The following is a 24,212-nucleotide window of genomic DNA, read 5'->3' on the forward strand; positions in this document are numbered from 1 at the left end:
CAACGATCACAATATCTATTCATACTGTAACGATCAACATCAAAATTATTGATATACTGCCAACATGGCTCCTCAATCGTTTTTCATCAACCATTGATGACATGCATAGGGGTTAGGTATATTCTTTTCTCTCTTAAATTATTTGCTTCACATTTCTACTGACCTGAGCATCGAAACAGGTACAAAACCTTCTTCCCGTTCACCGGAACCGAAAAGCATCACCACCGAGGCAGGTCTCTCTGATCAAGGAAAAATCACATATTTTAATGATTGTACATTACTTTATATATTATTTTCTTGTCGTAAAAGTCTAATTTATGATTTTGTATTTTAGAAAAAATATTCACCATAAAAGTCATCTTATAGAAGGATAAATTTTGGCAGATATTTTTATAGCTTATTGTTAGGTACCCAAATAATTGTTGAGGCGCACATGAAAATGTTGCCCTTAATACTTGTATGGATAGAGCGATCCTAGACCACATCCAATCTTTGTTGGTCTTTAATGTATAAGAGAACAGAGTGACACATATATCTTCCCGTTGGATACATATCACTCTCTTAATTGAGACTTGACAATCACCTCTACTCATCTACCGAGTTGTATTTGTATTCTTACTTAATTTTTGACATTGCTATTTGAGGTTAAATAGCATTAGGGGTTTGATTGATATGTAAAAGATAATTACTATATGTATGTAGTACGATGGGAGTGAATTGTCTCCCGTATCGGAGAAAATTTAGTGTTGATATCCACCTTTCAGTTATTTTTTGTCATGATTGATCACTTGTAAAAAATTAAAACTAATGGTGTAGATTTAATGTGAGAGAAATGTCAATGGAGACAATCTCTTCCTAGTACGACATATGACAACTTGTAAGATTGAATAATTTTTTATCTAATAAAATGTTTGGAGGATAAAAACTTATTTTTATATTTTAAATTTTTTTTGGTATTCAATGGGGTTTAAGCCCAAAAAATAGAATTACAATATAATTAATCGGGGGTAGAAACACCATTACAATCATCATCAAAAACTTGAGCCACTTGAGGAGGAGGAGTCTCAAAGAAAACAATACCATGTTGGCCTTCACTACCAATGTTTACAAATACATCGATACATCGATTGGCTTCTCTAAACACATGAGTGATTCAAACCTCCAAATTTAAATTCAGCAAACTTTTAACTCTCTTCATAATTGCACATTCCACTATGCCTCCATTGTTTCCATTCTGTAAATTGTGGACAAAGACTAACCAATGATATTGCATGTAGCATGTAATATATAGGGAATAGGGATCAAGGTTTGAACACTAATACTCTTATTTATTCATTTTAAAAATTAAATTTCTAACCAATGAACTGTTTGAAAATAAAAATAAAAATATAGAGTGACAAGTATATATTGGCTTGGTGGATTACATATAATTCACTCTTAATTGAGGCTTAGTAGCATTCTCACTTGATTTGTGACACTATTATCTCCAAAGCTTAATCAGTTTTTTCTCATAGTGTAGTGCCATACAGATGTAATACCACAGTTAGCCTCCATTTGTTGCCAAATAAAATGTCAACATCTTGTAGAAGAAAAATAAAATATAAAACCTAAACATAACTTGTCGTCTTTCCACTTTATATAACATAAGAATAGAAATACCGCAGTTCCTTCCTTCTTTAATAGTTTGATCAAAAACCACTTCCGGTAAGTGTCTTTGATTTTTTTTTTCTTTTCACCCTCTTATTCTTAGTGAAAGAGGGTCATAATAGTCCAGAGTTCGGAACAAGTTCTGACATTAAGTGGTTTTAGTCCCCTGCCAAATGTAGTTGCGAGGATCGAACTGTAATATTTTCTACCAAGTTCAGCGTCAATTACTGCTAAATCAACTAATATTTGGTAGTGTCTTTGAATTTGAATCCAACAACTCTATCATGCGCGCGTCAACAACGCGCCTCATCCATGCCACAATTGTCCACATGCGCATTTTAATATTTATGCCTCCATCTTTGACCCTCTCTCTCTCTCATCTCTTATTTCAACCAACCATATTCAATCATCACTATCATTTCTCATTCCTCATTTCTATATATTCATTCATACTAAATTTACCTCCCCTCTCAATTTCATATCTCATTTTCTTCAACAAAACACATACACATAAAATATCTCAACACATAGATATTATCGTTGTACATTAGTCGGTCTTAAGGCCGGATACCAAGTTTTCAAAAAAAAAATTATTATCGTTGTACGATTCAAAAGCCATGGAGATTGAGAATCATCAGAATCATCTTCATCAAGAAAGAGAAATATGGTCAGAAACAGAGAGCACAGGAAGTAGAAGCACAAGAGTGGGCTTCAGTGGATCCCTTAGTGGGCCGTTAAGTGGGCCGTTAGTAACATCAAACAACAAAAAGAAAAGTAGCAAAAAAAGCGCCAGATTCAGTGATGACGTGGAGGATTACGTTGAGATTACACTTGATGTTCGTGACGACACCGTTTCGGTGCAGAATATTCGAGGCGGTGATTCGGAAACGGCGTTACTTGCTAGCCGTTTGGAGAAACGGCCTTCAACGCTTTCTGTTAAGCTGAAACAAGTTTCTCAGGAATTGAAAAGAATGACGAGTTCGAAGAAGTTTGATAGAGTTGATAGAGCGAAATCTGGTGCTGCGCGTGCACTGAAAGGACTTAAGTTTATGACTAAAAATGTTGGTGATCGAGGTTGGACTCAGGTGGAGAAGCGATTTGATGAGTTGGAAGTTGATGGAAAATTACCCAAAACACGCTTTAGCCAGTGCATAGGTATGTTTATACGTATACGTATACAATACATTATTATACAATTTTTTTTTTTTTTGAAAATGACATTACTCCTTCGTATTAAAATCTAAATCATTTTGATCATATTACACGAATTAAAAAATATAATTAATGTCCTAGGAAAAATAAGTATGACCAGTATTTTATAAAATTGTCTTTCATTGGCCAATTGTTAGTTGTTCTAGTGATGATTGACACTGAACTTGATAGATAAAATCATAATTCGATCCTCACAATTGCGATAGGAGGTGTAGTACAACTTGATGCTAAAACAAACATTCAAACTAAAGTTATGACTCAAATTATGAATGGGTAGAATAAGTGTCACCTTATAAAATGACCTACCGTATTTAGTAGTACAATTTTTTTCTCAAACCGACGAGAGTATATTTTAGTGGTGAGGGAGTATTATATTATTATTATTATTGTTAACATTTTCCACCACTAGCTAGTGATTTTGTTTTGTGGTACAATCCCACCACCACTAGCTAGTATTCAACCATGTCTTTAACCACTAGGTTAATTAATTAAAATAAAAAGTAGGACTATAGCTAGTAGTTAATCATGTTTTTAAAGACTATATAACACTAGCCAGTAGTTAATCAATATTTTTAATGACTATGTTAATTAATTAATTTTAGTGGAGGAAATTGGAAAAAGACAGGTCCTATGTAATTCTTTTTAATGTAAAATGAGTTTTGTAAGATAGACATTGATCCTAGTCAAAAAGCCAATTTTTAAAAAATTAACCAACCCAATATAAAAATCTAATATACCTCTATAAAAAAAACTTATTTAAACAAATAATTGTGATAGAAAGAAGATTAAATGATAGTTATGATTTATGATTCTATGAATGATATATTTTTAAAATAATAAATAATAAAAAGGAAAATATTAAAAATAATTCTATTAATATTTTCATTGTTTCAAAAAAAAAAAGCAAGACAACTATGATGAGAGAACATATAGTAGATATTAAAAATGAATACTCAAATATATAAATTATGGCTTACTAGTTAGTAACTTAGTACTACTAATTAAGAATGTGTTTTAATTATTATGTGAAACTGAGTTTGTTGTGGAAATGTGAATATAGGAATGAATGACTCAAAAGATTTTGCTGGTGAATTATTTGATGCAATGGCTCGTCGGCGGGGCATAACATCAGCTTCCATAACCAAAGATGAACTTCGCCAATTTTGGGAACAAATTACTGATCAAAGCTTTGATTCAAGATTGCAAACTTTCTTTGATATGTAAGAACATTACTTTATTTCCTTTTTTGTTATTGTTAATTAAATTTTTACTATAAATAAAGAATCTTTGCTTAGGATATACCATACCATAATGTTCAATTATTTGTCGCAATCATACACGGGAAAGTAATGTAATGCCGCACTATGTGCTATTTTCATGTGAACATAGATAGAGGGATCGTTACTATTATTAGTCTTATTTTTAATTATTAGAGTGTGAAATTACTAGAAACGAAATTCCATGATGATGACAGGTACGTACCCAAAGCAAGAAAAAATGGCCACATGAAATCATGATATTTTGTTGTGGGGTTGGAAGAGTTGAAATTAATCAAATATCTTCATTTAAATTAAAAATGTCTTAAATATGTTTCATGGTAATCATACATTTCATTAATTATTAGTTATTTATAAGTACAGTACGAAGTATAGTAATGTTTGTGACATGGTTTAATTTTAAGATTGGACGATCTTTCTTCATAAATAAACAAACAATACATTAATTTTTTTTTTTTAATTGGTTTCGTTAAGTAGTACTACTAGTTTTTAACGAATTAAAATTGTATTTTCAATATTTTATTAAATCTTCAATTATGGCAAAATTTAGTGTATATAGTGGAATGGTCGTGGGTGGGTGGGGTGGGGCTAGATTATGTGGAGAGAAAAATAGTCATGAAATTGAATCAAGGAATCAAATGAATGAATAAATCTGTTGTCTCTATTTTGAAAAAGGAAAGATGGAAATAATCAAGGATTAGGTCCCTTTAAGGAAAAGAACAAGTCAAAGAGTTGTTAAACTTAGATTGACAGTTAAAATATTTCAATCAAATTAATTAGCAGCTATAGAAGTAGAAGAACAATATATACGCGTATATCTTAGTCAAAATAAGAAAGCCAAAAAATGTCAACATTATTGATTTTTTGATTGGGTCTACACCCACTACTTACTTAGTCCTTACATCTTTTTTTCCTTAATTAATTAATTAATAATTTTATATTATGCCAGGGTGGACAAGAATGCTGATGGAAGAATTTCCGAAGACGAAGTTAGAGAGGTGAGATTATTTTTTGGATTATAAGCAACTTATTACAGTATAAGCATCTTTGCTTTTTTTAGAAGAACAAAATAAACAGTATAATTTCTTTTTAAATTATTGTCTTTTTGACAAATTTTCAAAATATAACCATAATAACTAATACTATTAATGTTTAGTAAAAAAAACTAGTACAATTAATGTGCATACTCTTAACGTTGTGAAAAGCTATTTAATTCTGTATATAACTAAAATAAAAACAATTATATAATTACTTGTCATGTTAGACAAATATTACTTGTTATTACCATGAAGTCTAGTACTAAAATGGACGAAAGAAACTAATTGGTTACTTACTTTCAATTTCAACACCTATGTATTCTAACACATTACAATAGTATTATTTTAAAAAAAAGGGGCAATTCTTACAATCTGTGGGAATGATTCTTGTATAAAATATCACTGCTCTAGTATAAATAGAGTATATAGTTTGTAGCTGATAATGCATTAAACTTGTGGAGTTATGAACATTGTTTTATGATGTGTTGTGTTACAGATTATTACCTTAAGCGCTTCTGCTAACAAGCTTTCAAAATTACAAGAACGCGCCGAAGAATATGCTGCTCTAATCATGGAAGAGTTGGATCCAGATAACCTTGGATTTATTGAGGTTTGTATTCTATTTTTAAATTTTAAATAATAACTTCCAAACAAATTAAGTTAAAGTATTGAAATGAAACTTCCAATAAATGTTGAAGTTTTTTTAGGGATGTATGTTAAATTTTTATTCACATTATTCATGTGCAGGTACACAACTTGGAAATGCTTCTATTGCAAGCTCCAGCACAATCAACTCACATGCACACAGACAGTAGAGTTTTGAGTCAAATGTTGAGCCAAAAATTAGTCCCTACCAAAGAGCACAACCCCATAAAACGTGGTCTTAGCTCATTAAACTATTTCATTGAAGACAATTGGAAAAGAATTTGGATTATAGTACTTTGGCTTACAATTTGTGCTGCTCTTTTCACATGGAAATTCATTCAATACAAGAACCGCGCTGTGTTTCATGTCATGGGCTATTGTGTTACAACAGCAAAGGGTGCTGCCGAGACTCTCAAGTTCAACATGGCTTTAATTTTAATGCCGGTTTGTCGAAACACCATCACTTGGCTTAGGACCAAGACCAAATTAGGAGTTGTTGTTCCCTTTGATGATAACATCAACTTTCATAAGGTGATAGCTTTTGGCATTGCAATTGGTGTGGGGTTACATGCTATTTCCCATTTAACATGTGATTTCCCAAGGCTATTACATGCTACAGATGCAGAATATGAGCCTATGAAGAAATTTTTTGGGGATGATAGACCCAACAATTATTGGTGGTTTGTTAAAGGTACTGAGGGTTGGACTGGAATAGTCATAATAGTGCTTATGACTATAGCTTTTACTTTGGCGCAACCTTGGTTCAGAAGAAATAGGGTTAAGCTCCCTAAAGCTTTGAAGAAGCTCACTGGTTTTAATGCATTTTGGTATTCACATCACCTCTTTATCATTGTCTATGCTCTTCTTATTGTTCATGGATACTACTTATACCTCTCCAAGCATTGGTACAAGAAAACGGTATGCATCCACATTCCCATATCTGTTTTATACTTATAATTATTAATTACACTTTTGGTCCCTTTAATGTTAGTTATATACTATTGTTGTCTAAATTTGGTCGCACAAAATTCTTTGACACAGACATGGATGTATCTCGCCATTCCTATGATCATATACGCATGTGAACGACTACTTCGTGCTTTTAGGTCTGGCTACAAAAGTGTAAAGATCTTAAAGGTACATAAATTATGAAGTTTTTTCTTTGGAAAATTCAAATTTCCTTACTAAGGACATTACATGCCAAAGAAACTAAATTAAGTTTCTAACTTTTTTTTTGGTTTCTAAATAAAGGTTGCAGTGTACCCTGGAAATGTGTTGGCCTTGCATGTATCTAAACCACAAGGATTTAAGTACCACAGTGGTCAATACATTTTTGTTAATTGCTCAGATGTCTCTCCATTTCAATGGCATCCTTTCTCTATTACATCAGCCCCTGGAGATGATTATGTAAGCGTTCACATTAGGACTTTGGGTGATTGGACATCACAATTGAAAGCTGTTTTTGCCAAGGTATATAAATTTTGCACTAGCATCAATAAATTCAATGCTAATGTTTTAGGTTGTAGAGAGTTGTACATTTTCTCAAATATTTTCATTTGATGCAGGCATGTCAACCAGCAAGTGGTGACCAAAGTGGTCTTCTAAGAGCTGATGTGATGCAAGGCAACAACATACCAAGGTTAGTTATCTTTGACATTGTTTATGAAACACTAACCCAAATACGCACACCGGACATGCCACTTCCATTAAATGTATTTACATGTGTCGGATAATGACACACTTTTCATCTAAAATGTCGGTGCTGCATAGCTTCTTATACGAGAACACTAACCGGCCCGCTATACACGCTCCTCACTATTGTTCTAATGGAAATGAAATTCAATTGCAGGATGCCAAAACTAGTGATTGATGGTCCATATGGAGCACCAGCACAAGACTATAAAGACTACGAAGTAATCCTTCTAGTAGGTTTAGGAATTGGTGCCACCCCATTGATAAGTATACTCAAAGATGTCCTAAACAACATGAAACAACAAAAAGATATAGAACAAGGAGTAGTAGAAAGTGGTGTTAAAAACAACAAAAGAAAACCATTTGCCACAAACAGAGCCTACTTCTATTGGGTCACTCGTGAACAAGGTTCATTTGAATGGTTTAAAGGTGTGATGGATGAAATTGCAGATTATGACAAAGATGGATTAATTGAACTTCATAATTATTGCACAAGTGTGTATGAAGAAGGAGATGCTAGATCAGCTTTGATCACTATGCTTCAATCACTTCATCATGCCAAAAGTGGTGTCGATGTTATTTCAGGGACAAGGGTTAAAACACATTTTGCAAGACCAAATTGGCGTACTGTGTTTAAACATACAGCTCTCAAACATCCCGGCAAAAGAGTTGGTAAGTATCAATGTTGCATTGTTATACTCCTGATTCAAGACTTGATAATCTGGAGTTCGGCTGAGAAATAAGCAAAGTCTGAGTCTGACTATTGATTTTGATTATTTCAAGATTCGAACTCGGATTCTCGTCATTAACTGATTGTTAAAATTTTTACCATCATAAATATATTGCTTAACTTAATTTGAATATATTTTATAATTTTTCAGGTGTTTTTTACTGTGGAGCTGCTGGATTGGTTGGAGAACTTAAAAGACTTTCTCTAGATTTTTCAAGGAAAACCAACACTAAATTTGAGTTTCACAAAGAGAATTTTTAGATTATTTTTGTCACAGCTGGTTATTTTTTTTTTCTTTCCAATTGTAACCTAAGTAGTGAAGGAATATTATTTATATGTAGTTTGCTGCTCTTTTTTTTGTTTTGTTATAGTCTTGTAGATGTAGATATAAGCAGCTAGCTAGCATCCTATATACGTGTGTAAATTCGTTGCATTCACTTTCATGTAAAGTGAAGAAGTCATGTTGGATATAATAGAATCAAAGAACTCATCAAATTATGATGATTATTGTAACACATAATAAACTCTTTGATTTATACAAATCAAAATATTTCACCTCTAAGAATTTTTAACTGCACATTGCTATGAACAACAAAGATACACATCTCAATCCAAAATATTCGTATATTGGACATATTGGTTGCCCATTGATACATTTAACGTTGTCTATAGCTCGGGTCAGTCCCCCACGGTCTGCTTTGATTTTCCCGGGCAGTGCCGGCCTGCATCAGGGACTCTTGTGTGAGCCATACAACGTTCCCGGGCAGGAACTGCTCCTTTCCTTGAACTCCGACCCCGTGCACCTTAACTATAGCTTCGCAGTGACAACCTTGATCGAATGTGTAGGATAGGGGGAGGTGATGGTTTAGTTCATTCATAATTGTTGTAAGATTGATCACTCACACTTGAATTTAACAAGATTATTTCATGCCAGGACTAATATCATTTTTCATGTAAAACCCATCAAACCATGCATGTTTAATTTTTATTATACAACAATGTATAAATGCATTGGCCTTGATCCCATTACAAATTATTATAAAATAAGTAATCAAAACTCCACATCAAAGAGGTATATCTGGGGCTGCTGTTGAATGGAAAAAGGATTGAGAAAAAAGAAAAGAAAAGTGAGGCATCTGATGCTATATTGATAAGTTTGTAGTGTACAAGTGGATGAATTCGTATCTTTATCCCCCCTACACAGACACGATTACACGATTCTGTATTTGTACGAACAAAATTTTCTTGCTACAATGTTTTTAAAATCAATTTTATTATGCTAGAAAGATCTAGGAATTTCTAACGATATTCTCGTTGAGTGGCCGATAGTGGAAACCTGATAACACGTGGTCTAACGGATTGTGGAGAGACTCTGATACCATCTTAGAATATGGAGTTTGATCTAACTCATCCTTACAAAAGCGACTTGTAAGGCGAGGATTGCTCTCACTTATAAACACGCATTCAAGCCATTTTGCAACCAATGTGAGACTCTTAACATATTCTACTCCCAATATTTCATCAAAGCCTTCTTTGTCACCACATTTTATATACCAAAATTAACCTTAAAGCCTTATTCTTAATTAGCATTTTATCATCACAACCAGTTTAAGATATCACCCCTAGTTTCTTCTTTCTTCCAAAATGGAACCACCAACAGAAACAAGACCCGAATTAGTAGTAGTTGGTCAGGATGCACCACCACCACCACCACCAGAAGATCCAACGTTACAATCTCTCATGTGCAAGGTAAATCAAACTAACATTCATTCTTTTACTTTACATACCCTTTACTCTCATTATTTACAATTCTAACCCTTTCTCTGTTTTCTCAGGTTTGTACGTTAAAAGTTTCCATTCATTGCCAAGGCTGCTTGAGAAAAGTCAGAAAAGTCCTCCACAGCATAGACGGTAACTACCTACCTAACTAATTAACTAACTAACTAATGGTCTGATCATAATTGAGTCGACAAAAGTTGATGTTTCTTATTCAACTAACTAACTAATAGTCACTATGATCTATGATCATAAATGAGTCAACAAAAATTGATGTATCTCATTCAACTAACAAACTAGTACTCACTCTGATTTTAAACGAGTCAACAAAAGTTGATGTATCTGATTCAAAACTTTCTTTCTTTTGGTTTTTTTCTTAGTAATTTCGTTAAATCTTACTGTCGTTAGAATTATTGTTAACTCAGGTGTTTATAAAACGATGATTGATTTGAAGCAACAAAAAGTGGAAGTAATGGGAAACGTAGACACTGATACACTGATTAAGATACTCACACAAACGGGAAAACGCGCAGAGTTATGGCCTGATACAGAACCGATCAAGAAGAAAAAGAAAAAGAAGAAGAAAAAGAAGAAACCAAAGCCAGATAACAATAATCAGAGCACAGATCAGAAACAGAGTGACGGAGAAAGCAGTGATGAAGGAAACCAAACCGATGGTAACGAAAACGAAGCTGTTAAAGTTGTTGTTCAAGACACAGCGCCGAGAAATCCTGCCACCGAAGGTTGCGGCGGCGGCGGAGGTGGAAGAATTGTTGAAGGAGGATGGCCAACCGGAAGAGGCGGTGTGCAATTTCAAGAAATGAAGCCGGAGGTTAGACATGTTATGACTTTTCCAGCCGGTAACCAGTTTAACCAGTTACCGGTTGCAGAGAAAAAGGTTACGATCGCGGTTGAGAATGGAGCGGGAAACGACGGTGGATATAGAAGGAATAGAATGTATTACAAGGGGCAAAAAGGGAATAATGAAGGTTTAAATGTTAGTTTTGAACCTTCTTCTGGTGATTGGAATCAGAATCAGATGCATGGGAATGGGCCTTATGGGAATGGGCCAGGGTCAGGCCCAGGAACAGTTTCGTTTATGGGCCCACCTAATGAAAGTCCTTCAAGGAATCAATACCCAGCGCATTATCATGCACCAGGTTCTCCTCCTATGGTGTGTGGTGGAAGCTTTCATACGGGGTATCCTTCTTCCATGAAGTACGGTGCATCGTATTATACGGCGTCATCGCAACCGTATTCGTATTCTGCTTATATGCATCAAAGTAATGATTCTGACTCTGAATCTTATACGTATACTACACCACGTTCACGTGAATCACGCCCGTCAAGTTCGTTTGAGTTATTTAGTGATGAAAATCCTAATGCTTGCTCAGTCATGTAATGAGAATTGTGATGCATAGATCCGATAGGTTAGCGACGTGATATTCGAGTGTTAATTATTGGGTGTTAACTAGTAGCTGAATTGCAACCACACCATAACTAACTTGATTTTGTAATTAAATAGTTGGTTGGTGATTATTAATGGTAATGGCCATCGTTGTGTATTAGCTTAGTATGAGGAGTTGAAGTGGGAATAATATGCATGTTTTCTATTGTTCTTTGTTTACGTCCAAGACATCATGTTTTTACGGAACAATACCAATTTTAAAATTGGGTTTTTTGTTTTTTATTACAAAGCTAATTAGAAATATAAGAAAAAGGAATATAAGCAACAAAAAAATTAACTATTCTCTAATAAGATTCTTATTGCATTGCTTTTAGGAAGATCACTAATGTCTTTAGGAGGAGAAGCATGAATGGGTTGGTCGGCATATGAGGAGGCTCCAAACTTAGTGAAGAAATCCGCACATTGATTTGAGAGAGCAACAACTTCGTCGTGTCTTGGACCATCAGAGCATGAATACGATACTTAACTTTAGGACCTTTGGTGAGGTTGATACAATGTAAGTGAGTCATCGTAACAAACAAGCTCATCAATTCTCATGTCTTTGACCAACAAGAGACTTTTGTAGATTGCATACAGCTCAGCAAACAAAATGTCATAGGACCCTTAAATGAAGTCTGTAAATCCTAAAAGATAGTAACCAAATGTGTTTCTAAAGATCCTATCAAATCTAGATCGAATAGGAGAACTGAGATAACTTCCGTCTATATTAATAATGACACAAGAGTAATTATTATTGTTTCACTTGACAAATCTATCAACTAACCCGCCATTAGAAGTGGGGGAGAAGCAATTTCTGAACGTTTCAACCATAGCTCGAATGTTGAGGGAGAGCCAACTTAAGGATCAAGTCACATTATCTAGGCACATCAAGTTGTAATGTCTAGTCAACGAAAAGAAGAATTTGATTATTTTCAAGAAGTTGAAGTTTCCATTTACAAAATAAAAGGTGCGAAGGATTAAGGGTTATTACCGGATTCCTCGGAGAGAGTATCTAGTTATTACCACTTTTAGTAGTGTAAGTGTTATTTTAATTTTAATTTTTTTTTGTTTACAAGGAAACCTATGATCGAACCCAGGACTTCTACCATGCTACTAAAATCTCTAAGTACTAGACTAAACCTAGTCATTTTCAACGGAAGCATTGAATTTATTATGACCGAGAGTGTTGTTGATGATATCATAAACTAAAGGACAAAAACAGATAATCGAATATATTTAAAAATCGGGTTTGTAATTGCAAGAAATGCTAATTTTAGCTTGTTCATAAATTATTTTCACTCTTTTGATTATTTTTTTACCCACTTCTACTTATTTTAATTTTTGCATTCATTGTGCTAAAGCTTTGCTGCCTATTGTTAGGAGAATCACAATAGGTCTACTCTTTTGTGTCAAAGAAAGTTCTAATCATCTTCAAATACAAACAATAAAAGTATTTGTTTTGCTATAAATAATCACAATCATATAATATTCCCATGTATAGCATTTTTAACTTTGTGAAAAAGCTTATGTGGGCACATTTCTTATGCGCACCCAGTAATTTATGCGAGGTATAGAAATAGAAAAGAAGAATGATGTCCCCCTTGTATACTCAACTTTCCCAACCTTTACTAATCAAGAAAAATCCCCATCCTTAGTCAAAAAAAAAAAAAATCTCATCCTCTAAGTGGCTTGAAAGGAGAGTTGCCCATACAAATGATGCAACTGTGTTACTAATAAATCATGGATATCTAGGGGCGTTCGCGGTTCGGTTTGGATCGATTATGAGACAAAAAGTCATCCGATCCAAAGAAAAAATAGTATACGGTTTGGTTCAGTTTAGGATTTTTCCATTTTCAATTATTTCCATTTTCTTCATTATTGTAATAGTTTTGGGAATATAAATATAAAAGTGTGACATTAAGTGAGTCCAAATATCATTTATACACCCAAAAATATTTAAAAACTTTGGTAATAAAAGAAACGGAAACAATAAAAAATGGAGAGGATCTCAACTCCTTTGATACATCTGGTCAAAAAATAAGAAGATGCTCGTGGAATGGATACTTAATTGAAAATGTCAAAGTAAAACTCCAAAAAATATAGTATATCGGAATAAATTCGAAAGATTTAAATTTGATGTTGGTCCATTCAGAGCCGATTCAAGTGTCAAGCTACCTAAATTGAGATTTTAGGTAAAAAAAAGTATACATTTTTTTAATTTGTTAATGTAATATATCAAATTAGGATCAGGATCAAATGATACCAACTAGTTTGACACCAAATATTACATTTCTCAATAATGTTTTAACCGATATAAATTTTATAAAATTTACCGTTGGATTGAACAGTAACATCCAATTTAATATAAGTTTGAGGTAGAAAAAAGTTAAAATAAAACATATCTTATATCTCATATGATGAAGAGTTTTATATATATCAATGGTTGTGACATTGAATTTTATCCAACTAAAAAGTATAATTCAGAACAATTTTGACTATAAAATTGACTTATTTACTAAACATAAAGAATAAAAAGTGAATAAAAATACTATACCAAAAAAAAAAAAAAAAAAAAAAAGTGAATAAAAATAAATAAAAAATAGGAAAAAATTTAATCGTTGTGCACCATCGGTGTAATTTTTTTTTACACATACATCTAATGATGTGTTGCCATATCATTTAATGAAAGTGACACATCATGTGTTTTTAATTATCAGTGTCGGTATATTATTAAACGTATGTGCAAAATAACTTTACACCGACGGTGCATACGAATTAAATTCAAAAAAAATAATGGACGGTAGATATATAAATTTGGTATCCTAACGCATAATCACAATTTCCCCCTTCTTCTTCCCGCCACTCTGCGTCAGTTCAGAGAGCGAAATCGTATATCGGAGAAATGGAGTTGACGTTAAGCGATAACTCTCTCAAAACCTTTGCACGATGCATCACGTGCCTCGCACGCATCGGAAACGAACTCTCAATTCAAGCTTCTTCTTCTCAGGTAGTAACACTAACATTGTTTCACTCTCTTCCTCTCATTGATTCAACGACTACGCTAAACCAGCTTCAGAATACTGAAATTACGCTCAGATCACAGTAACACTTTACTTATTGCAATATACACTTCTATTTTTATCATTACACTTGAATTAGGGTTTTGGAACCATAATTTTAATTTCATTAATTTGTATTTTATTTTATAGAAAAACCTAGAAATGTTCATTGTTAGTTAAGTAGCAATTAATTCAATTCATTGCAGCTTCTTTTCCACACAATCAATTCATCACGATCTGCATATCAATCCATCAATTTCAAACCTAGTTTCTTTGACGTCTACACAGTTTCCAGTAATCTCGTGCAATGTAGTGTGCTTCTCAAGGTTAGAATGGTCTTTTTATCATTTTACGCGATATTGCAAGGGAAGAATACTTACTAACATACTTTGATTAGGCTGTTTGTGCTGTTCTTCGGACACCTATTGCAAATATTGATCATTTGACCGTGAAACTACCCGAGCCGGATTCTCTCAAAGTTCAGTGGATTCTAGATTGCTACAGTGGTAAGTTGCTTAGTTTGATAGAGTTTATTATAGTATCATGAGAGTTTAACCATTTGTGCTTGATTGTGAATTTGTTTTTAAATTGAAGTTTGCGATCCTTTCTACTTTGTAACTGTTATGGAATCCGTGTAGCTTGTCGAATTTAGATTTAGATACCGATAATATGATCCTTTCTACATTGTATGAGATGTCATAATGAGATCCAGTATTTTAGTAAGCTGATTAAGGGTCTATTAGTAAGTATTTTAGTAAGCTGATTAAGCATTAGTGAATGTAACACCTTATGGCAGTTTTGAAATCTGTCGCGAATGAAAGTTTTAAAACTGTGTAGTAGCAATTTTTTCTTAAAACTAGCTCATAGACTGGTGCTTAAAGCATGGGATTAAGTCCTCTAACATGTTTTTGGCTGGGAAAATAGAAGCATATAAGAGTTTAGTTTTGAGTGGAATAAATTGTTTAGCATATAAGAGTAACATAAAAAGAGCTAAGAAAGAATGATTTTGAGCGGGGAAAAGTTTTGTAGGAGTTTGACATGTGTCCAGCCAAGACTGTTTTGTAAGATAGCAGATAGATAGATAAACCATATCTGGATTCGAATATCTAGTAATACTTGGGTTTACTATGTAAATGGTGCTAAACATCTCTACCATCTTAGCCTCTATTCTGTGTCACTACTCAACACTATATGTTTCTGTGTGTTTTTCCCCCTATTGTTAATTAAAAATGAATATTTTATTTGTTACCTGTAGGTATGAGAAAAACCTATTGGATTACTTGCAATGTTGAACCTGACATACAACACTTGTCCCTTGATAGACAAAAGTTTCCAAGCAACTTTGTCGTGAGGCCTCGTGACCTGAACAGGTTACTTGCTAATTTTCAGTCATCTCTTCAAGAAATCACTATCATTGCAACAGAAGCCGCTTCTTTACCTCCTGATTCTGCAAATGAAATTGGTGGAAAGGCCGTTGAACTTCGAAGTTATATTGACCCAACCAAAGGTAACATAAATGCTTTTGTTGGTATCTTTACTGGCAGTATATTTATGCCCCCAATTTTTATGGCAGACAATGATTCATTGCTACACACCCAACTGTGGATAGATCCTAAAGAGGAATTTTTGCAGTATGTTCACACAGGGGACCCTGTAGATGTGACTTTCAGTGTAAAAGAACTTAAGGTACAGTTAGCCAAGCCTTTTGATTTTGACTGCAGTAGTACATTTAAGTGTTAACGACTTTGACAGAGATTGCCGCCAGATGATATTAGGATGTGTGATCTTCCATAATGTCTGTTATTCTTTCTATCTCCTGTCCTATGCTAATTTAAACCTTTTAGGAATGTACCTGATGTTTTTATTTATCGTTAAACTGCAGGCATTTCTTTCATTTTGCGAGGGCTGTGAAATTGATATCCATTTACATTTTGAGAAAACTGGCGAGTAAGACAAAATTTGATCCCATATCTATTATCTTGGTTCCATACATGCTTATCGAACATATACTATAAATGGTGTCACAATATATGTTTTTAAATGAAAAGTTAGAGTTATGACAAAAAACCTTGTTACAAGGTTTTCGCCTTAGAAGTAAAACAAAGTATGTGGAGTGCAATTTTAGGAAGAAGCTGCAAATAGATTCAAACACAGCTGAAAATTGGAGAACAAATAATACCACAAATCTCATTGCGAGTCCCTTTGGTCCATTATTTGAATTGACAAAGAGATAGAGGAAGATTTCAACCATAAGATCCAAGTAGTATGCACGGAATGTTGTACGGAACTGGATTTTGGTTTGTAAAAAGCAAATAAGGAAGTAAAGATAATGTTGCAGAGGTGAAAATGTTACAATTGAGGAGGGGTTTCACAAGAAAAAATAGAATTACAATCATTTGAGAGAAAATTGTAAGCCAAATCACAAAGATAAACATAGTGACAAGTTATCTATGTTCAGACTAATACATGACAAAACTTTATAATGTCAATTTATCCATCTAGCCGACTCAACCTACCGAAATAGCGTTCTGTTGTTTTTTGCTCTGTTTAATAGTTATGATGTGTTTGTTAATCTTTATTCTTGAATGACAATGTGTTTGGAAACAGACCGATTCTCATGGCACCAAAATTTGGTTTGGAAGATGGCTCCCACTCAAATTTTGATGCCACCCTTGTACTGGCAACCATGTTAACATCTCAGCTTCATGAAGGCGCTGCATCAGAACCTCCAGTGGTGTCTAACAGAACACATGCTCGAACTGAAGAAAGAAATGAATCCCCCTTGCAGCAAGAGAACTGCAGAACGAATGCATCAGAACTTCAATCTGACCACACCCGTATTTGGTCAGACCTCTCAGGTAATTTCAATATTGAGTTGTATGATTTGTCATTCATCTAAATTCTCAGCAGCATTTGCATTTCCATTTTGCAGCACCTGCAGTTAGAAATAATAGTGTTATGGAAGAAAGGCAAGTGCAAGAAGAAACAACTTTGAATGATAATGAACAGAGAGAAATTCAAAGGATTAGTACAGTGCAAATTACAAGAGGAAAATTAGTTGCAGGAAACAATCCCAGTGGTTCCAATTTGTATCCTTGATGTTACTGTTTGTCTCAATATGTTATCATTTATAGGGTCATGATTTACACTATCCATAATATGGTGGATTGTAGGCCTGTTATGTTTTATAATTTTTAAATTTATTATCTACCTGCGTCTTTGTTCTATCATATTTTTGTCCTATTTTGTATCCCTGCAATTTAGCATAACGATTTTGTTGGGACTATGTTTGACATAGATGTTGGATTAAGTCTTTACCTTGACTGGTATCTAGCTGCCAACCAACTGAAAATGATCATGTACAAATTCCTCAAGGTTAGTTATCCAGGCTGGTCAATGAGCTTGCATGATGCTCTTATTGTTCCTTCAGTGACTGATATTTATGGATTTATCTTAGATATGTTGCCAAATAATGGTCAAGCATTTTCACAGCATCATCCCAGTAACTGGGTAGATGCTGAAGATGATGACGATGAAGATGACGCTGATGAGGATGAGCAGTGCATTCAGGCAACACCGCCATACTATGACGAACAATAATTCAGATAACTCTACTGTAATGGCTCTTTATCTTGGTAAGTGCTCTGGTTTATTCTCGTAAATTACTTTGTCTCTTGAAGCTTTTGATTGTGGTCAGTAACCCATCATCTAGAATTTCAAATTATTGAGTAAGCCATATATTGTTCTTTTTCGTGTACAAACTATGTAATTAGTGGAATATTTTGAAAACCTTTTTAGAACTTATTTGGCACAATCCATAATATAAGCACTTACATTGGTTTTTGGATACATACACTTATAAATAACTTATGACGTGTCTATAATTTGTTTTCATTTTCAACCTATTTCAATAGGAAGCCCAGATTAAACTCCTTAAAATAGTTCAATTAATAAATCCTTAATTCACTGTTTATCTAAATGCACCTTAAGTTTACCATTTAGAAGTATGATTCTTCCTTTTGCAGTTATATATGGGCATCTATATCAATATGCTCATACCAAATATATTATTTCCCTTATCCATGTACCGCAAAAATTGATTACGAGGCTAACTAACAAGTAACTAAAACCACTTTGGCTGTTTCAAAAGAAAAAAAAACACTATATCTCCAATATAGGCTAACTAGAGCTTGAATATGATGCCATCTTAGAATTTGGGTTGAATTAACCCTACAAAACTAGCTTGTAAGGTGAAGATTGTATCTAATTATAAATTATTGATTAAGTCATCTCACATCCGATGCGGGACTCTTAACAATAAGTGATCTACATTGTCATCTTCTGTAGATCATAGGGATACAAAATTGGATATTTTACAGTTATGGTTTAGACTTTTAGATTTGATCATCATTAAATTTATGTACTAAAAAAAAAAATTGTTAGGAGGACTTTGCATTTGGTCCTTAACTTTAAAAGTATTCCACGAGAATAGTCTTTGTTTTATCGATAGGAGAAATATTCATTGTTTAAAAAAAGTATAATACTTAATTTGATTCAACCTTCCACAAAAGATACTACATTTCAAGCAGCTTATGGAGGAAAATAATAAACTAATAAACAAAATGAAACACATGAATTTAAATAAAATATTGACATTTCTTTAGTTGCTCAAAATAATAGTAATACTAATAATTATATTCCATATCTCTCATCTTACTCCTGCATTTTTTGCCAGCTAGTTTGGTTGACAATGTGGAAGCAAGAGAACTTGTCTTGGACCACAGACCAGCCACCAAACCCATTCAAGAAGGATAAGGTAAAGGAAGTAACTACTCGTGTATTATTTTACATTTGAATATCAGGATTTCTTGCAAGATTAGTTATGGGAGTTCGACTACATTGGACTCGTTCAACTGTTTGTGTTTGTGTGGTTAGATTTGACATTGGTTTTCTGGATTCTAATTTTCATGACACGTGAATATATGTTTTCTTCCAAAATTCTTTCTTGAATATATTGAGACAATTTGCTGCTTGAAAATTGGTGAATAGTACAGTTTTTTTTAACAACGATATACCATCAATTTTGTTTTTGAAGTATCATTTTTTCCTCTACTTTAGTCACTAAAGTACATAAAAAAATTCATTCTTGAAATATATGAAAGATGTCAATTTAGTCTCTAAAATATATATATGAAAAATTTATCGCATTAATCCTTAACATTTTTAATAGCAGAGATTAAATAAACATATTTATATATTTTAAGATATTTATTGTATTTAGATACTTAGGGACTAATTAAAAAGAGTGTATTGCTGATTTATTCTTTTTATCATCGATAGTCCTGGGAAAATAACCAATTTAGTAGTGATTTTAATTAGACTCAGTATTTATGCTTGGATATAAACTTTGTTAGCCAAAAATCAAATTATAGTAAACTATGTTGGGATGTGACTGTTGCTGACCCAGTCCCAGTTCAATGAATAAATCAAAGTGTTGTGATTAAAAGAATGATAAATAAAAGTTATTTGATGTTTGGGTCATTGCGTACTTTGTTAGATAGAGTGGACATTTCTCTCTCAAATTATTTTAATCAATAAAAAAATAAGTTAGTAGTATTTGTTTCATTTTTTTTTTTGGGGTCAGTTGGCAGCTGGAAATGGGAGGAATGCATCATCTTTAACGCGTAAACACCGTCTAGCCAAATATGTAAATGTAGGTCCCTTCAACTTCAACTTCCCTTCTTTTCTGTCTTTTTCTTTTAACCCTCAAGCTTTTGGAAAAATAAATTTTGATAGTTTGGAATTCAGTCTAGATATTAGTATAATAAAAAATGGTCTAGATGTTAGTCGAGTCTAATTAAAATGGTCTAGATTAAACTTAGTAAACTCCTAAAATGTAACAAACCAATATTTGAAACTTTCGATTAAAAGAGCTACTCATTTTATTAGCCAAACACACATTGAATAAAATCATCTCCATTGGAGAAAAACTACATGGAGAGAAAAAGTATTTTCACAAAATCTACAAATTATCGTGAACTATTACATAAAACATGATTGTTCCTAGAACATGAGTACCCTAGTACGATGATATCAAGAGGAAAACCAAAATCTTTTCGTGTGCCTCTAAATTATCAAATAGAGTTAACGACGTTTGGTACCAAGTTAAGATCCTTCATATCGATGGCACATGATTTTTTTTTTAAGGATGGATGGCACATGATGAAAGGTTGTTTTTATCAATTTCTACACAAAACATGTATTAGGAAGCTGTGTTGTTGGTTAATTTGTTCAGCCCACAAGTTCTTGGTCAACCACTGGTTACACTAAATAATTGTTAGTTAGCTGCTGAGATTACATATTTAGTTCGTTTGGTTAATGAAGCTATAAGTAGGATAAAACTATAAGTAATTGTTGATGGATAGCTTTCATTCTATTCCAGAAACCATTGTTATTCTTTGTTTTCATTGTGAAGAAAAATTGTGACCGAGTTGAGAGAGGTTGCATGGTTTGTTTTTTCTCTTGTGGATTTCAGTGTGAATTTGTCCATTCTTTAGAAAACTGACAACCAACGGTCATACAATAACATAAAAAATAGATTTTTGCTTATAAAGTGTCACGAAGGGAGTATTGTTTAAAAATATTATGATAAATAACTTGACAAAATTTTGTTTTTCTTCACTCATTATTTTTAAGAGTATAGCAACAAATTCACGCACACTAAATGTTAAGTGAAGTAGAGAATTGTAGCATTGGATTTTAGCATATCATGTCGGTACGAAATCTTATCACACATCTCTGAGAGATTGTCCGCTTTGGGTTAACTCGTTACGATTTTGTCATTTGTTGAAAAGGCGCATCGGCGATTTGAAAGGTGTGAGTGTTGTATATAAACTACCATTAGTCTTGATTACCAAACGATGTGAGACTATTTTGGTGTATCCAGAACAGTGACCACCTAGTCGAGGCTATGGGGCTAAAGGGTGTTGATCCGCGAGAATGCGCAATTTTGTTTCCCACAGACAGCGCCACTAATCATCCCTGATCAGAAGGTTGACCGCGTCCGGTGAGCATGAGAGATCCAAATCAGAGAACTATTTCATCTGCGCGCAATTGTAAAGATTAATCCTTCAACTTCAGTGAGACTCAAAGGGTGACAAAGTCTCCTTAACAAATTTAACACTACTGCATGTTCAGGTCATGAATCAAACATATGACTTTAATTAAGAGAAAAGAGATTCACATCATTTTATCTAAATACTCTAGGGTAAATCTGACAACATTTTTTTTTACTATCATATCCGGTCCACTGGACTGTCTAAGACCATCTCCAATGGTGGTACTTATATTTTTAAGCACTAGTACCTAATAGGTACTCCCATTGGAGCAAAAATAAAATTGTACCTAATAGGTACTAGTTCTACAATAAGACATAGTACCTAAATAATTTTTGTGGGACCCATTTAAAATGATGTTGAGTTATTGGATAGATGTGCTACTAGTGGGGACCAATTTAGAACTTTTGAAGAGGTTTTGGGTTGGAGGGAATGAGTACTTATTATATACTATTATTAAAAGGAGAATGTTAACTTGTGCCCTTAAGGCACATGTTAAGGAAGCAAAAATAGAAATTATTAAATGCTAATTTGTGCATTTTGACTTTTGAAGCATTAAATTTCTTGTATCATTAAATGTTGAATTTCTATTTTGGTATATCTTAACATGTGCCATAAGGGCACATGTTAACAAGACCCTTATTAAAAAAAGGGTTTTGTTAACATGTGCATATATGTCACATGATAAGATATCTTAATATAGAAATTTAACATTTAATGATACAAGACATTTAATGGTTAAAAAGTTAAAATGCACAAATTTTAAGACATAATTTCTATTTTTACTACCTTAACATGTGCCATATATGCACATGTTAACATTCTCCTTAAAAAAATTATAAATGAATTATGTGTACATGTGGGGCCACTTAAGTACTCAAAAATGAGTAGCTCCATTATGGATGCTCTAATCTGGTTCTGGGATCAGTTATAGTATCAAGTGGTTGCAACCCCTTCCAAATCGCAGTTGCAATAGATCGAACAGTGATCCTCCTACCGGCATGTTTGATCACCATCGTACTAATTAATGATCAATTAATATGACAACTTCTTTGTCAAACAAAAAAAATATTAAGAATGGCATTTGATGTAAATAAAATGAATTGGAGTGTCATTACTCATTACCCAACATCCTCTTCTTTTAAATATGACGTTAATGCTCTCCTCCTAAACTCTCTTGTCCTTACTAATAATCCATTCCCTCTTGCAAAAACCAAAACAACTCCTCCTCAAAAAACCAAAAGCAACCTCAAAATCAAACCCAAATCAATGGCCACAAACTTCTATTCACGACTCTTCCTCCTGATTTGTGCCACCGTTTTGATGATGATGATAACTTCATCACCGACAGTTGAAGCTGGAGGATTAGACCTCGGAATGGAATGGATTCATCAAACAAAAACAGCAACCTGCGAAGGTTCCATCGCTGATTGCATGTTACAACAAGGTGAAGAAGAGTTTCAGTTAGATAATGAAATCAATAGGCGTATCTTAGCAAATACTAAGTACATCAGCTATGGTGCGCTTCAGAGGAACACTGTCCCTTGTTCTCGCCGTGGTGCTTCTTACTACAATTGCAAACCCGGTGCTCAGGCTAACCCTTACAGCCGTGGATGTAGTGCCATTACAAGGTGCAGGAGTTAATTTTTTTTTTTTTTTTTTCAATTTTTGAAAAAAATTATTATTATTAATGATGTTTGGTTGTGAATTTTTATATACATTAATTAAATATTGGATTTTTAATCCATTTATTTGTGGGTCACTGTTGTGAGTTGTGACTCTTTATGAATATGAATATACTGTTCTATTACTGTTGTTAATTAATTATTAATGTTAAAGTTTATTGATATTTTGTAGGTCAAATTTATTTAAAATTTATATTTATTTTTAAATAAATTAATAATATAAAAATACTATCCAACCAAATTTGGAGTATGGGACTATGGGAGTGTTCGATTTTTTTTTTTGGTAAAAAATTTAAATATAAGCTAAATTATATTTTTGGTTTATTTATTTATTTATTATTTTATTTATGATACGCGTTGTGTCCAGCTATATATGCCAGCGTGTTGGTGAATTTGTGACTGGAATGTATTGTCGTATTCCAATCCTGTTGTATGAATAATTGAATTTATGTCAGTGATTCATTAATTTGTATAGTTTTTTTTTTCTTACCGCTGATTCTTCTCAAATCTAGATTCTAGAAGATTGGATTTAGAAATTCAATTTAAAATAGTTACCGTTACCATAATTTGTTTAAAGGTTAAAATGCTTTGCTTTATGTGCCGGCTAAAGCATAATGCTTTGCTTTCCATGCTTACATAAATAAAGCATATGTTTTTGGAGTATAAAAATTAAAGGAGAATAGGCACATGTTAAGGAAACAAAAATAGAAATCATTAAATGCTAATTTGTGCTTTTTAACATTTGAAGCATTAAATTTCTAGCATCATTAAATGTTGAGTTTCTATATTTGGATATCTTAACATGTGCCCTTAGGGCACATGTTAACAAGACCCAAAATTAAAAAGTGTTGTCTGTAATAATTGAATTATTTAAACATGCTTTGTTTTGA

The 24,212-nt window shown here is 33.1% G+C and overlaps 4 protein-coding genes across 4 annotated transcripts; all 4 read left to right on the forward strand.

Annotated features, from left to right (window-relative positions):
* The first annotated feature begins 1,414 nt into the window (after positions 1-1,414).
* Positions 1,415-8,755, forward strand: LOC123890926 (respiratory burst oxidase homolog protein B-like). The gene is made up of 10 exons (XM_045940675.1): positions 1,415-2,802; positions 3,920-4,079; positions 5,086-5,134; positions 5,670-5,783; positions 5,921-6,736; positions 6,860-6,955; positions 7,070-7,288; positions 7,384-7,457; positions 7,668-8,182; positions 8,392-8,755. The coding sequence occupies exons 1-10, from the start codon at positions 2,265-2,267 to the stop codon at positions 8,499-8,501; spliced, it is 2,691 nt and encodes an 896-aa protein (XP_045796631.1). The 5' UTR covers positions 1,415-2,264; the 3' UTR covers positions 8,502-8,755.
* A 1,015-nt stretch (positions 8,756-9,770) lies between these two features.
* Positions 9,771-11,643, forward strand: LOC123890927 (heavy metal-associated isoprenylated plant protein 35-like). The gene is made up of 3 exons (XM_045940676.1): positions 9,771-9,989; positions 10,076-10,151; positions 10,442-11,643. Exons 1-3 carry the CDS (start codon positions 9,885-9,887, stop codon positions 11,416-11,418), a joined length of 1,158 nt encoding a protein of 385 aa, XP_045796632.1. The 5' UTR covers positions 9,771-9,884; the 3' UTR covers positions 11,419-11,643.
* Positions 11,644-14,304: 2,661 nt separating this feature from the next.
* On the forward strand, positions 14,305-19,560 carry LOC123890928 (cell cycle checkpoint control protein RAD9A). The gene is made up of 11 exons (XM_045940677.1): positions 14,305-14,470; positions 14,729-14,848; positions 14,920-15,028; positions 15,778-16,029; positions 16,096-16,208; positions 16,405-16,469; positions 17,130-17,380; positions 17,455-17,611; positions 17,857-17,897; positions 17,980-18,157; positions 19,258-19,560. Exons 1-10 carry the CDS (start codon positions 14,366-14,368, stop codon positions 18,120-18,122), a joined length of 1,356 nt encoding a protein of 451 aa, XP_045796633.1. The 5' UTR covers positions 14,305-14,365; the 3' UTR covers positions 18,123-18,157; positions 19,258-19,560.
* Positions 19,561-22,699: 3,139 nt separating this feature from the next.
* LOC123890929 (rapid alkalinization factor) lies at positions 22,700-23,461 on the forward strand. The gene has a single exon (XM_045940678.1). The coding sequence runs from the start codon at positions 22,715-22,717 to the stop codon at positions 23,279-23,281; it is 567 nt and encodes a 188-aa protein (XP_045796634.1). The 5' UTR covers positions 22,700-22,714; the 3' UTR covers positions 23,282-23,461.
* Positions 23,462-24,212: the final 751 nt, after the last annotated feature.

The sequence above is a fragment of the Trifolium pratense genome, linkage group LG6 (genome assembly GCF_020283565.1).
Source record: "Trifolium pratense cultivar HEN17-A07 linkage group LG6, ARS_RC_1.1, whole genome shotgun sequence".
NCBI lineage: Eukaryota > Viridiplantae > Streptophyta > Magnoliopsida > Fabales > Fabaceae > Trifolium > Trifolium pratense.